At 40.4% G+C, this 15,886-nt stretch overlaps 1 protein-coding gene across 2 annotated transcripts in view; it reads right to left on the bottom strand.

Moving 5' to 3' along the window:
* The window catches only part of ADAMTS9 (ADAM metallopeptidase with thrombospondin type 1 motif 9), a 166,166-nt gene that overhangs the window by 87,457 nt on the left and 62,823 nt on the right, over positions 1-15,886 (bottom strand). For both annotated transcript variants that reach the window (XM_046672362.1, XM_046672352.1), the window contains exons 17-22: positions 12,787-12,953; positions 12,565-12,694; positions 11,347-11,473; positions 4,887-5,097; positions 4,207-4,371; positions 2,267-2,431 (exon numbers count right to left, since the gene is read on the bottom strand). In XM_046672362.1, the coding sequence (XP_046528318.1) occupies positions 2,267-2,431; positions 4,207-4,371; positions 4,887-5,097; positions 11,347-11,473; positions 12,565-12,694; positions 12,787-12,953 (965 nt within the window). The remainder of the gene's footprint in view (positions 1-2,266; positions 2,432-4,206; positions 4,372-4,886; positions 5,098-11,346; positions 11,474-12,564; positions 12,695-12,786; positions 12,954-15,886) is intronic.

The following is a 15,886-nucleotide window of genomic DNA, read 5'->3' as shown; positions in this document are numbered from 1 at the left end:
GATATGACCTCACATGCACAGGCAACAAAATCATCAAAATTAAAAACTTTTGTGCATCAACGGATACTATCAGCAGAGTGAAAAGGCAACCCATGGGATATATACCCCAAAGAACTGAAATCAGGTACTAAAACAAATACTCACACACGAATATTCACAGCAGCACTAATCACAATAGCCAAGAGGTACAAACAACCCAAATGTCCATTGAGGGATGAATGGATAAACAAATTGTCCTATATCCATACAATGAAATATTATACAGCCATAAAAAGTAATGAAGTAAAAATATGTGCTACAACGTGGACGAACCTTGAAAACATCATGCTATGTGAAAGAACGCAGACACAAAAAAAGTCACATACTGGATGATTCTATTTATACGCAATACTCAGAATATGTAAATCAGTGGAGTAGAAAGTAGATTGTTGGCTGCAGGGACAAAAGGGAAAGGGGAATAACTGCTTAATGGGTATTTTGGGGTGATGAAAATATTTTGGAACTAGATAGAGGTGGTGGTTACGCAAAATCATGAAGGTATTAAATGCCACTGATTTGTTCACTTTAAAATGGTTAATTTTGATATGAGTTTTCCTTCAATTCAAAAACAATAGACAAAGTACAATCCTAATATTAGTTTTCAAATGTTAGAAGAAAATCATAAACATATTAACACCAGTAATCTCTACATATAGAGTTAGGAGTGTGTTTAGTTTACTTACTTTTTGCTAAATTATATTTTGCAAAATTTCCCTTATGAACATGAATTACTCTCAAATAATATTTTTTAAAAGTGTTTGCTGGGGCCGGCCCGGTGGCGCAGCGGTTAAGTTGTGCACGTTCCGCTTTTCGGCGGCCCGGGGCTCGCTGGTTCGGATCCCGGGTGCGGACACGGCACCGTTGGCATGCCATGCGGTGGTAGGCGTCCCACATATAAAGTAGAGGAAGATGGGCACGATTTTATAAAGTAGAGGAAGATGGGCACGATTTTAGCTCAGGGCCAGGCTTCCTCAGCAAAAAAGAGGAGGACTGGCAGTAGTTAGCTCAGGGCTAACCTTCCTCAAAAAAAAAAAAAAGTGTTTGTTACCCTGAATTCCATGTTCAGTCAAAGGAAGAACAAATCTCTGGCTAGGATTGGCCTGGTGTAGACATGGATAAAAAAATAGGTCCGTCAGTTCTAAAAGATGCTATATTCAAATCTTAACAGTGACCCTGAGCTGTGCTCTCTTCTTCTTGCTATTCTCCAAGAGTTACGCAGATGTGGACAAACAGGAGGCAAGATTTAAAAGTGTGTATGGACTCTCCCTGCTTATTCAGCGCGATCAGACATGATCAGCCATACTGATTGGGGCTGCTGTGTAATGGGGAGGATTCAGGAGAGTGTTAATGTTAATGACAGAAATTGTAAGGGTGAGTAGTAATAAAGCAGCTCCCATTTATCGCATGTATGTTGGAAATGAAGACATAAGCTGGAGGACTGAAGTGGCTGTGGCTGTGGCTAGACAGGGTGGAGGGAGAGTCATTCTTCACGAGATTACGTAAGTGACAGCAGACAGCTGCTCTGCTTCTCTTGGGAACTCAGAGGGCTGTTTAAATAATACCCAGAACGCTTTTGCTTCTATATTAGGAAGGATGTAATTCCAAGAGCAGTGGCTTCTCAAATGCAAGCCCAAGGGAGACTTTCACTCTCTCCTTTAAGAATGGTTCAAGTTAAGACTGTGGAACCTGCAGACTAGGGAACTTGGAAAAGATTCTTTCAAAGCGAGATGCTTCTGCAACCTTTGATCTAATTAATTCTCTTTGAAGAGTCTGACTTCTTTATGAGAGGTAAGCTTTGGAATCGTGATGTTGGGAGCCAAAACACCCCTTTCAAATCCCAGTCCAGACCCTCCTGCCAAAGACACTGGTGCTGGATCCCATTCTGTGACAGACTCACAGCGGCACGCTGGGAGATAACATCAACCAGACACGAGATCTCCTGTGAATTTGCTCAAATGCTCCTGTGCTCAAGCTACAGTTCTAACCCAAGGGCAAAGACATGCACGTGGGTCTGTAAAGGGAATAATCAGTTCCAGCAGGGCAAGCCGCAACCCTCGGAAGCGGGGCAAAATGGTTGCAGAGTTTCTTGTGCTTGACCAGGCGCCATGGAGGTATAGCGCAAGCCGCAAGACACAGCAGTTAAACCCAGGCCACTGGAATGCACCTCTGCAAGCCCTCTCCAGATAAGAAGAAAGAATGTAGTTAAGAACTTTATCATTCAAAATACCTGTCCCCAGGGACCTGCCTGCCAGGACGCACATTCTGGCTGCTGACAGGTCTGCATGGAGGCTGGCTTGGTCTCAGGGTCACAGATTCTATCATTTAATCGATCTTCGCCAAACTGACACCAGACCTGGCGGTGCTTATGCCCTTTTCCGCAGGTGACCAAGCACTGTAATAAAAAGCACAGCCAGTTAGAGTCATTTTTGAACAATGTGTTGTAGGTCCTGGGGGTTATTCATTGATTAGCAGGAACAGGTGTGCTTTTTTCCCCACAGCAATTGCTCTTTCTCATGCAATTTGTAAATACATCGAGGCTCATTCTTTTCATTCATTCATTTGTTCACTCATTCATTCACTCTGTATTTATAAAGGCTCTGGGGCAGTTTCAAGCACGGAATAAACTCAACCCACCACCATGCTCTGAAATACGGAAAAACAGCATTCATGGTTTACTAGCATAGGAGTTAAGTGTGGGGAATTGGTGAGTCATGCCAATCTGGGTTTTAATACCAATACAACCAGCTATGGATACTAAGTCAAGTTCTCTCTGTACCTCAATTTTCTCATCTGTGCAATGGGGATAACAATAGTGCCTACTGCAAAGAATGGTGAAAACTAAATGAGTGCTTAGCAAATAAAGTGCTTAGCAAACGTTCATTTAATAAATGCTAAATGTAACCATTATTATTACCCATGATCACTGTAGCAAATTTAAAAAATACAGCATAATATAAAAGAGAAAAAATACAATGACCCAAAAATATCATTACCTAGGGATAATTGTTACTGACATTTTACTATTTTCTTCCCAGTCTTTTTATCTAAGGAAGGTTGGATCATACTGAATATACAGTTTGATGTTCTCCACCTTTATTTTATTAAGCATTCTTGCAAAGGTCTATTACTTAATTTGAAATGACATTTTAGCTAGTACTAGCTATCCAAGTAAAACCTAAACCCAATACCTTCTTTCATGTTTTTTTAAACCAAATGTTACAGTTTAAGCTAAGGCAGCCTGTTAACAGGGAACAAAAGTACTAGGCTTGTTGTTAATTTGTCCAGGAATCAGACCTTGTTAACTGCACGCACTGTTACTTGTCTGCCATTTCATAGGCATTAATAGCATCCTTCAAAAATTCACATTCTATCTGATGTTGTGGATGAGATAAGGGAATGCACGTAGAAGCTGGAGCAGGGAAACGTGTTTTTCCCCACATTCCTGACCTGGCCCATAAATAAGAGAACTTTGCTTCCCTTCTACTTGCTCTCCCGGAAGGAAGGTGGAGGGAGTCACCTGCCTGGTGAGAATCTCACTGGGCTATGATGATAGTGAGTACTAACACTGCACCAAAAAAGCAAGGAAGAAGCTCTGCCTTCTTTCTCTTGCTGTCCTGGGGCCACTTGTGCTAAGCAATGGAGGGTTTGCCTCCTGCTTCATCAGCTAAGGGATGAGAAAGGCATAAATCTGGAAGACTCAGCCTGAGCTTTTCTCTTTTTTCCAAGTTTTTCACTAGCAACTAGATGGGTAAGTCAGACAGCTCCCTCTTATTCTCTTATTTTAGAGATGAGGAAGTAGGAAACCTCATTTTTTACTGCAGATCTAAGCCAATACAGCTTTATAGTTAATAAAGCCCTGATTTCCTTTTCCTAGCAACTTAGCTAGGGTTCAAAGAAGAGGGAAGGTGAGGGACTAGAACTCCAAAATCACCAAAAGAAGCTACTATGGTGGGCGACCCAGCCAAACCCACTGTGCCTCTGAGGTTGCCAGTGGACCAGTCACGTCCAGTACAACAGTCACAGAGCAGGTGAAGCACTGGAGTTGTTTTTTCCTCAAGGGGAGGTAGGAAAAAGGTGCAGCAGGTTTAGCTTTGAACAGACCAGGGAATACTCAGAATTAGAGTCTCAGAGATGACCTAAGGGGAAATAACAGCCCTCCCATCTCACCTCCGACCAGTCTCCCGACTTCCACTGTGGACAAAGGAACTCATTACACCTCTGAATGGTGACTTTCTCTTGATGTGTGCATTTGCTATCATCCAGTACATCATTTCTTGTGTTGACACAAATGGCCCTTCTCCTCTGGGTTCCACCGTCACAGCTTTTAGAACACTGAAAGGACAAAAAACTAAATAGAACTGTTGCTGAGTTTCTTATCAAGCATGCTCAAGATCCTGGCCATGCTTGCTTGTCTCTTCCAGCCCTTAAGAACCAACCAACCAACCAACCAACCAACCCTGGTCAATTCTAGTTGTCATTTTGGGGGTATCTGTTCATGTCACCAATTTATTTTTCAGGTTTATATTAAAGACAATATTAGCGAATTGGCATAGGAAAATAAAATTGGCCTGTGGGGTGTTGAAAAAGTGATTGGCTGGGTTATTCCACCACTCCCAATTTTCCATATGCCACGCCCATGTCAGACATTACAAATTGATCATGGTTCTCTTTTTCATAGAGCTTGAATGGGGTCAGGCATTATAAATCAATCATGGTACCCTTTTCCATACAGCCTAAATGGGGATTCTCAATGCAGTTCTAACCAGTGTATTAGTTGATTAGTCACAATCAACTAATCAGACTAAGTGTTCAAGAAGAAGACTCTCTTTGAGTGAGAACCAACTTACTTCAGTCCAAGCCGAATAGCGCCAGCCACCAGTGTTACATTCTCCTGAGCATTTCTCCCGGTTGCTGGGTTTGGGGTGACTGCTGCAAAAGCTGTCATCAACCTTCTCGGTCTTCCCATCTAGCCTGCTATATTTGGCACAGTAGATGTCTAATGTGCGGTAACCCAAGCCACACTGGGCACTACATTCACTCCTGCTGGCAACGTGCCACCTGTGCATAAACAATGGCGAGAAACCAACATTTTTGTTAAATATATATGTTTTATCTACATTCAACTGGTGGAAGAATTGAGTTCTTTTTTCTTCCTTAACTAAAATACCATGAAACTCAAAGCCACAGTCGGTTACTGAAATTCAATTTTAAACCAACACATCCATGTATTTTTCATGGCTGCCAATGTACATGGAAGTTACAGAGTAATAGCTGGAGGTTCTATCTTTCTGAAGATTCTCCCCTGATACAGTCAATTTGAAATTCAAGCAACCAAAAAGGAAAAAACATTGGAATTCAACAGAGCAAAAAACCTAATTTTATATTTAAAAGGTTCACACAACCCAGCATTTCATCTATCAAGTCGGCTGCTTCTAACAGGGAACCCCTGTTGGAAACCATCCCTGGAAACCTCCTTTATGTGGGCCTGTGCTGGACAGTGTCAATGGACATTCTGTGAATTAACAAAGGAATAAATAATTTGGACTGTAATTGTGAATTTCAAGTGTGCTAAATTGTACATTATTATCTGTGAATAAAGACTGTAAGTTCCTTGAAAACATGGACCATAGTCTATACAACTCAATTATACATTTTTTTAAAAAGAATTTATTATTTTAAGAGCAGTTTTAGGTCCATGGCAAAACTGAGAGAAAAGCACAGAGATATCCTATATACCCTTGTCCCCATAAATGCATAGCCTCCCACTATCAACACCTCCTACCAGATGGTACATTTGTTACAATTGATGAACCTACGTTGACACATCATTGTCACCCAAAGTCCATAGTGTACATTAGGGTCCACTCTTGATATTATATAATCTGCGGGTTTAGACATATGTATAATGACATATATCCATCATGATAGGATCATTTGGAGTATTTTCACGGCCCTAAAAATCCTCTAGGTTCCACCTATTCATTCTCCCCGTCACCCAATTATACACATTGAAAATTAGATTTGAATCTACAAATCATTGGCACCTTCATACTCCTAGGACATATAATAAACCTTTCTTGGCACACAGTAGGTAATCAGTATGTGCTTATAAATAGACTGGTTCTTTTAATGCCGCAGGAACATGGTCAGTGCTTAAATTTAAAAAGAAAAACATGCTTAAACTGAATACAACAGTCTAAATAAATGAGCTTGAAACATATTTTGTTGATTAAATTGAGCAATCCAAAAAGGATAATTCCTTTATAAACTTCATTTGAATCACTCTTGATTGTTAATTCTCTACTGCTCAGAAATTCGGGGGTTTGCCGAACACCAATGCCCTAAGCATTCTTCCATCCATACCTGTCCAGGGGGAGGACTCCAGAAAAGGCAAGTACTAGGCACGTGCTTATCTTGGAATTTCTCACAAATGCTCGAAAGTAGGTCAGAGTTGACCTATTTTCACATTTGGCATGTAAAGTGGGCTACCGAGATTTTCCGTTAGAGTGACATAGTACTTTGGGGATTTTGTTCTAACCGGAACATGCTAAATGAGGGGTTGTAAAACAATGCTTTATCTCATCCTGTCAAAGTTAAATTTGGGCAAACTCTCACTTCCCTAAGGAAGTGAGGCAAACACGTGGACCAATTCAACAGAGGCATCTGGAACTTTCATCTGCCCTTTGATTCTTGGCTACCTTCTCTTTGCCTTCATTACCGTTTCCTTGTGGAAAGGTTATTTTCCATCCTGGATGAGGGAGGAAGGTATCCTGTCCCCAGAAGAAAATACACCAGCAGCTCAGGTTGGAAAAGTATAGTGGAATCTCTCTGACATTCACACAATCCCTAGAATCTGAGGGGAGAACCTGGAAGTCTGTGGAAAGGTCATAGCACTGCCTTAGAAAAGTTCTTCTCAAAATGCTGTCCTCTGGTTCTTATTCTCTCCTTGAAAGGTCGTCTTAACTTCAGTGTTCTGAATTCATTCAGTTCATTTCACGTAACAATTGTATTTTGTTACTATACTTCAGAAAAGCAAAGTGTTTGTTAAAGTGAAAATGGAAAAAATATGTCTGTCTCTGTGGGTGTGTGGGACATTGTGGCATTAAATAATTTTAGGAACTCCTGACTTAAGCAGGTTTCTATTTTGCAGAACTTCTCAGGGTCTTCAAAATCTTAATCAGCATTATGAATCTCCACCTAGGGGAGGAGATAGTACGTCTTCTCAAATATACTGGTCTGCCACGGATCATCTCACGGAACTAGTGTTTCACTAACACACTTTGGGAAAATCCATTTTAGAGTTTGACCAGTTAACAATCCCCTCTCCAGTCTTTCAATTTTCCAACAGCCACTCGGCAATAATTAGTACAAATTACAATTGCATCGACTGTCAGGTTGACAGAAGAAACACAGAACATCTTCTTTGGGCTCAGTTTGCGTCTTTGTATGTTTTTCAGTGAACAACTTTATTTTTCCAATAATCCATAAAAGTCACGAAAATATGAGTTTGAATGATGACAAACACAATCTTCTATTTAGTTGCAGATGTGAGCGTGCATCTGTCTAGTTATGATGCTTTCTAAGCTAATCCTAAACTCCTTTTTCTCTCTTTTTCTTAATTCTTACCCCTGAGTTCTGTCACTTCTACCATAGACATTTCTACCAAAAACATGATCATAATTCCTTCTCCTTCTTTTCTTTAATCAGCCGGAGACACTATTATCATCCACGCCTGTTCCCTGAGCTGCTATCTTCCTTTGGTCTCAGTGGAGTTTCAGTATTTTTTTTTTAAATTAAGTATAAAAAAAAAGGTGACTTTCTCTAAATGGGGAATTTAGAATAGCATCTTTGACACACCTACTAGATGAAATGAAAAGACTTTAAGCTCTGGCTTTCCCTAAGAATTACAAAATGATTTTTAATAAAAATCAGAGGATGAGTTACAGAATCAGAAAGATCTGGGTATGAAGACAAGCTCTAACACTTATTAGCTAAGTGACCCTCAGCAGGTCACTTAACCTCATCGAGCCTCAGCTTCCTCATCTGTGAAATGGGGGAAAACAGGATCCATTTCACAGCGCTACTAGGAAGAGGAAATGAGGCAAGGCGTGCAGAGCATTTAACACACATGGCAGACCCTCAAGGAAAGTAGCTATTACTATTATTGTTATTATTATTACCCTTGGTGTTTTATTCTCCAGCCAAGTATCGTGTTAACTTCACATAAACCAATAATACAAAGTTGGAAGACAAATCCAGTTGAGATCTTCTGTATAATTCTGCATAAAACTCTTATGGATTCGAGGCTACCTTTCAGTGCACTCGCTTTGTAAAATTTGCTTGATTTCTGTTTTATACCTGAAGGCTTCCAGTGCAGGGGAAACTTTGGAGAACCTCAGATCAGCCAGCATCGTCACAAACTAAATTGTGGCTTAACTTAGAGCTCTGTTTGAAGTGAAAAATATTAGTTTCTCAAAGTAACAGTTCAAACATTATCTCCACCCCCAAACTGGTGCTCCCTGGGTAAACTTTAAACAGGGTTCTTAAAGAATCTTTATTTTTTTATGGTCATGTTCTATTCCTCGAAACGCTTTGTACAAACTTGTCTTCCCTGAGATTATAAGAGCATGCCTAGCACTATGGGTGGGAGTTGCACAATATCTGCATTTATCACCTGAGACTCTACCAGCCCAGTCTGATTCAGCCAGTGAGAAATGCCCGCTAAAGGGTCCAAGTAAGGTACGAACAGAGATGGGGCCAAAAACTCCTGGGAGTTATTTCTTTTCACAAAGGAAGAAGAGCTACATGAAAGAGGATCAATGAGCGTCACTCATCATTAGGATTGAATTAAAAATGAAAACAGCTTTCTCCTAGGGTTTAATAGTATAGGCTCCAGGGTCAGATAGATGCCATTTGAATCCTGCTCCTTCACTAATGAGTTGTGTGACCTCGGGCAATTTGCTTTATTTCTCTCAGCCTCTGTTTTCCTTCTTTGTAAAGTGGGGCTAATGATAATTCTAGTCATTGTGTTGTTTGAGGAATGAATAGGACATGAATTACATAGGCTATATACCCTATATATCCACACAGTGGTGGCTATGTGTTGCTGTGATGCTGGAAGCAACACCAGTGATATTTCAAATACCACCAGGGTCACCCATGGTGAACAGGTTTCAGTGGAGCTTCCAGACCAAGACAGACCAGGAAGGACCTGGCCATCCATTTGTGAAAAAATTGTCCATGAAAACCCTATGAATAGCAGTGGAACATTGCCTGATAACAGCACTGGAAGGTGAGAAGGTGCTCCAAAAGGACTGGGCAGGGTTCCCTCTGCTGTGCACAGGGTCGCTAGAAGTCAGAATCGACTTGATGGCACTAACAACAAATATAACTATATTAATAGCATAAGATTATATACATATATAAGATAATAAGATAATATAAGAACAATCCCATTAATACAAGACTATTTTTCTTTTTTAAAGATTGGCACGTGGACTAACAACTCTTGCCAATCTTCCTTTTTTTTTTTTTAAGGATTGGCACCTGAGCTAACAACTGTTGCCGATCTTTTTTTTTTTTTTCTGCTTTATCTCCCCAAACCCCGCCTGTACACAGTTGTATATCTTAGTTGCAGGTCCTTATAGTTGTGGGTTGTTGGGGGACGCTGCCTCAACGTGGCCTGACGAGCAGTGCCATGTCTGCGCCCAGGATCCGAACCCTGGGCCGCCATAGCGGAGCGCGCGAACTTAACCACTCGGCCACGGAGCCGGCCCCAACACAAGACTATTAATAGGATAATATATAACTGTTAAAAATAGTTCTTAGTAAATGACTGACTCTATTATTTTCAGAGTAGTTACCACTCCGAATAAAATTAATATTACTAATATTAATTACTATTAACTAATTATTAGTAGTAATATGATATTATCATTATCAGTGATAATTTCACATAAGGCTAGTGTGAAAATGTCACCTTTCCCAATTTATTGAGGTTGTGCCTCAAGGAATCCACCTCAATTCAATGTTTTCCCCCTAAACTTTAGTGATTAATTCAGTTCAACAATTAGTTAACTAATTATTTTTCTGAAAAGAACTTTAACTCTAATTTAACTCAATTGGTTGAAGCAGTGGTTTTATACGGACATTACCTACAACAAGAACTAATACTGCCTAGTAAAAATGTCTGCCTTTTAATGTCTTGGGTTTTTTCTTTCTACAGTGACTTCTGTCAATGCTTTCCAACAAGCCAACGAGCAAGCAGGTCAGTGACACTGTAGAGAGGAAGTGTAGTGCAGTGGAAAGAGCCAGGACTTTGCAGTCAGAGCCTTCAGGTCAGGACTGGCAAAGATGTGGCCTTTGTGCCATGTCTCCTCCTCTAGTCCCCTGACAGACATTACTAACTGATCACAGCACTCCTCTTTTCTGTCAGAACCTTGAGAGTGCCTCAGAATCTTCACTCCAGCACCACAGGCTGCCAACACCACTTGACAGAATTTGGCATGGTGATGTGGAACCTGCAAAATGCTCCAGTATTCACTTTGCTACTTATGAATAGTGAGACCTTAACAAGTTCCCATACTGCTTGACACTGATTTCTCTTCTGTGAAAGGAGGATAAAGCACCAACTCATCTTATCTGCATTTAACTCACATGCAGACTATATAATGCAACCCCCAGGCTACCTAATATTCAAACACGACACAGTCAACCTTGCAGGCAAATGGGAAAGCTTTAGAATTCTCCACTCATCCAACATTTCTTGCCTCAGATTTCATACTTTTCTTAAATACAGAATTGTTTGCATAGCTAGATATCTGTATATAGATTTTCTTCTAGTTCCTTCTATGACCCTACCTTAGTGCATTGCAACTTTCATGTGCGTAAGAGTTCTTCTCCTGGTTCTTATACACTCTGGGTGGATACAGAACATTACAGATATTTTGAGGGATGAATTTTCCCCCTTTTCTGTTGACTTTCAAACCAATCTTTTGCAGAAGATGCAATTCAATCATAATAACACCTACGTAGTGAGTTGTGAGGGTCAAACGAGAACTTTTTTTGGCAAGTGCTGTACTCTGTTAGCTATTTTTAATTCTTAGAAGAAGAACAAGGAATCTGCAGGCATATGTCTTAGATAATCAGTTTCAGAGGGATGGGAAATTGGCTGATGCTCATTTCACTGAAACACAAGGAAGGGGGACGACAGACCAACCCCTTCTCTTTCTGCTCCTCACATGCAGAGACCTCCTACAAGACCCTCACAACTCAGCAGTAAAGACCACGAGGAAACACCGGCCTCACCTCAGGTCACAATCCGTGCCGCAAGGTTCAGTAATGGGTCCTGGCTGGGGCAGCCGATCGCATCTTTGATCAGAAACTGTAAGCTGATCAGATTCCCTGGTGCAGACAAGTTTTCGTTTCCGCTCCCCTAAGCAGGGAGGAAAAAAATTATTCAGAGAAAGTAATCTAATCCATAAACTATTTAGACCAGGGATTGGCAAACATTTTCTGTAAAGGGGTAGATAGTAAGTACTTTTGCTTTTGTGGACCACATGACCTCTGTCACAACTACTCAACTCTGCCATTATAGGGCAAAAACAACCACTCAGAGATAATACATAAAAAAATTGGTGTGGTTGTGTTCCAATCAAACTTTATTTATAAAAGCAGGCAGCGGACTGTATTTGACCCACTGGTTATAGTTTGCCAACCTCCTAAGTTAGGCGGAAGGAAACAAAATAAATAACATATAAGACGACTACTAAATCTACGTCTCTGGAAAATCAAAATGGCAGAGCTGATTTTATGTGGCTTTACACACGTGTGTAAACCACTTAGGATGAGGAAACCTAACACACCCTGAATCTCTTAAACATCTCAACCTGCCAGCCAAAAGTGACAGACAGACTCAGAGAAAGGAGATCAGCGAATGCATCCAGATAGAACGGTTTATTCACTGCAAGTATTTGGCTATTTCTTTAAAAAAAAAAAAATTAAAAACACCTCAATTCCTTTTTTTAAAAAAAAAATAACTCAAAGTGAAATAAGTCAGATAGAGAAAGACAAGTAGTATATGATCTCACTTATATGTGAAATCTAAAAAGAAAGCCAAACTCATGGAAACAGAGAACAGACTGGTGGTTTCCAGAGGCAGGGGGTGGGGAGGTAGGCAAAATGGGTGGAAGTGGTCAGGGTACAAACTTCCAGTTATAAGATAAATAAGTTCTGGAGGTGCAATGTACAGCATGGTGATTACAGTTAACAATACTGTATTGTATATTTGAAAGGTGCTAAGAGAACAGAGCTTAAAAGTTCTCATCACAAGAAGAAAATAATTTGTAACTATGCGTAGTGATGAATGATAACTAAACTTATTGTGGTAATCATTTTGCAATACATAAAATCATTATGTTGTATACCTTAATGTTACATGTCAATTATATCTCAATAAAACTGGAAAAACAAACAAAAACAAAAAGAAAACCTCAGATCCCCAAAATTCAACCTAAAAGCAGATACCTTGGCAGGGTTTGCTGCATGCTTGCCAGGGCCCATGACTGTTCCAGTAAAACTGCTGGGGTTTGTCTTCAATTGGAATATTGAAAGAATAGCGCACATCGGGGTTGTACAACTTTCCCACCGACAACACCTGGGAGGTGCAGACAAAACGGAGAGGATGTTTGCCAGTCTGGTGACTCCAAGTGGAAGAAAAGGGTCGTGGGCTCATGGCCAAGTTTTTACCTGAAGCAAAAGTTCTTGTTCAATTCGGTCTGTGGAGTTTATTCTTTCTACTACGTTGTCGGACCCGCTGTACTCTATCACAGCATTCCCAACACGGATTTCCCTTTTGGACATTGTGACAACGAAGTCACCATTTAGCAAGAATTCACCTTTACTGCTTGATAAAGCTGTAGATGAGAAAAGAGAATTCGCTGATTTGTTGCCAATGACCTGCTATTTGAAACATGAAATAACACTTTGATAGGCAGAGTGTCAGAGTGCAAAGAATGTGGACTTTTCAGCCAGACATGCATGGACTCAAATCCTAGTTTTGTCACTTGCCAGCTATGTGGCCTTGAGAAATCACTTTCCTTCTCTCAGTCTCCATTTCTTTATCTCTAAAATGGAGATAAAAGCACCTACCCCTCGTGGTGCCTGTGAAAATTAAGTGAAATACAACACAAGGGTCCTAATTAGCCTCGGTTTTGTTATACAGGGCCCACAGTTACAGATGGAAGCCGAAGTGTTATGATCTGAAAATATATACTAATTAACTGAACACTTAGAAAATTGGTTCCCACACAAATATCCCTCTCTACTTTATATTAGATTTAGCTGAGCCTATTAAATCCTTGTTAGTCTTCTTTCTTTGACAGATGTTGAAATCTGAAAATCCATGGCCAATATGATGCTCCAAGGTCATTTTTCCATTGAGGCCCACTCCGGTAGCCAGCCTCCAACATGGTGCCAACAATTGTTGCTTCCTGGTAGTCACGCCCTGTGTCACCCCCTCCCATGTTAAATATCAGTAACTGTAATAACTAGGATATTGTGGAAATGACCGAGTGTGACTTCCAAGACCAGCTCAAAGACATTGTGGCTCCACCTTGCTCCTCCTTGAATCTCTGGTTTTGGGAGAAGCCAACAGCCACACTGTAAGGATACCCCAGCAGCCCCATTGAGGGGCCTCCTGCAAACAGCAGTGAAGAACTGAAGCCTTTTGCCAGCAGCATCAGAGTGAGGCATCTAGGATGTGGATCCACCAGCTCCAGTCAAACTTTCAGATGCAATCACAGCCCTAACTGAAGTCTTAACTGCCACCTCATGAGAGATCTCAAGCCAGAAACACCCAACTATGCTGTTTCCAAATTCCTAACACACAACAACAGGGAAATAGTATATGTTTGTTGCTCTAAGCCACTATGTCTCATGACAATTTGTTAAACAGTAAAAGATGCTTAACACACCTAACCAGACAGTTCTTTTTAAAACTGCAACTCCCTCCCAAAGCCAGCACAGATCCCATACTTCCCATCCCATTTCCCACCTTTCCCACCTAATTTTCCTCCATAGCACTTTGTTTGGGCTCTCTCTCCCCAAACAAGAATGTAAGCTCCATGAGCGCAAGGATTTTTTGGACTGATTTCTTCACGGTTACATCCCTGCTTCTGAAAGAATACATGGTAGATGCTCATTAAATACTTTTTTTTGGAAGAATGAATGAATCTACTGCAGATCTTGAAAAAGACAAAATAATCAGTGAACTGAAAAAGTATGTAATGTTGAAGAACTGCCTGAGTCAAGCACCAAAATATTGGCCAACTGAGAACCTGACAGTGTTAGACCAGTTAGAGACTTGAGAAAATTGACAAGCAAGATAAAATGACAGCTGTTTCAGAAAGAATAATTTATTTATCAAAGTGTAAAGAGAGACTTTTGAGAAAGTGAATAAAGCTCCAGAAAGCTTTTATAAAAATGACTCCCTTTCAGAGTTTACTGTTAAATTCAAACTTTAATGTACTAACAATATACTGCTCTGCTATCACATGACTTGACTGGAAAACTTAGGCAAAAATATTTATCAGTTGCTTTATTCTCCATTCTGAAAACCCAGGCATGATTGAAATTAAAGCATAATTTTGTTGAATATAAGAAAAAATAAATTTATTTTCATACTTTCTCACTAATTTCTCAAGATAAAATCCCAATCATTTCTTCGCCCCCCACCCCCCCAGTATCTATTATAAAATTTTGGTTTTATTTTAGGTACCATTTTTTTTTTCAGTACCATCTCTCCTTGAATAATGAATCCTTCTGAGCATCGGGCTTGACATGAAACAGACACTCAAAAAATCATAGCTATTAAACATTTGGGCCCAGAACAAAATAGAAAAAAGCTCCTCACCTTTTGTAAGTTATGCATGATTGGCAAATCTCAGCAGGAAGAGAACCCTTGAAATGCACAAGTCATGTTTTTAGGTGAATAAAGGGAACTTGGAAATTCAACTCATGGATAGTAAATACACTTAATCCCAGGCACCAGTGTCAATCAATTGGTACCAGCTGCCCAAGAAACTATGCAGAGCAGGATTCATGGGTAGCATCGTGTCTCAGCATCATTTTAATGACATATGTCTTGGCTGTGGGGTGGGGAACCGCCAAGAGGTCCTAGGTATTTGCCAGATGCTCAGCTGTCTTTCATTGATTCAGGTGATGCGCTGTCTTCCCCCATGCAGGCCAGAAGCAATGTGTATATAGAAGAGGTTTGGAGGATTTAGGGAAGTAAGTGTCGTACCCCCATGCAGAGATTACAGAGGGCTGAGATGAAGCTCTCAGTGTTCTCTGTGGCTCAGTAGCAGCAGTGCCCTTGTTTTCTCGGACATGGGAATCTTACAGAGTTCATTCAGTTGGACTCTGTCCTGATGCAAGGAGTATTCTTTGCAGGATCAGGAATTAACTGCATTGAATTCCTATCCCTAATCCAGCACTTCACTTACTAGAATTCCTACCCATGGAAGCCTCATTTGGTCCTGAGGGAAGAATAAGATGTCTTCATTTGAAATGGTAGGGAAGAAGGCAGTGACATAGGGAAAAAGTGTTTAAAAAGATAATAAACTCTCCAAAATCTTGGTTTCTTCTTCTTGGCTCAAAATCCTTTGACAATCCCTACTACTACAGAATTTAGTTCAAACTCCTTAGCATAACCTTCCTGTATCATTACAAATCTTATTCTGACGTATCTTCCAGTCTCACCATTCACTCCCACCAATAAACCTCAATTTCTAGCCATGTATATCCCCATGTAGGTCAGCCATACACTTTTCTATGTGGAGGCAGGAAA

The sequence above is a fragment of the Equus quagga genome, chromosome 1 (genome assembly GCF_021613505.1).
Source record: "Equus quagga isolate Etosha38 chromosome 1, UCLA_HA_Equagga_1.0, whole genome shotgun sequence".
Classification (NCBI taxonomy): domain Eukaryota; kingdom Metazoa; phylum Chordata; class Mammalia; order Perissodactyla; family Equidae; genus Equus; species Equus quagga.
The sequence above is the reverse complement of the archived record's forward strand: the minus strand, read 5'-3'. Positions and strand labels throughout refer to the sequence as shown.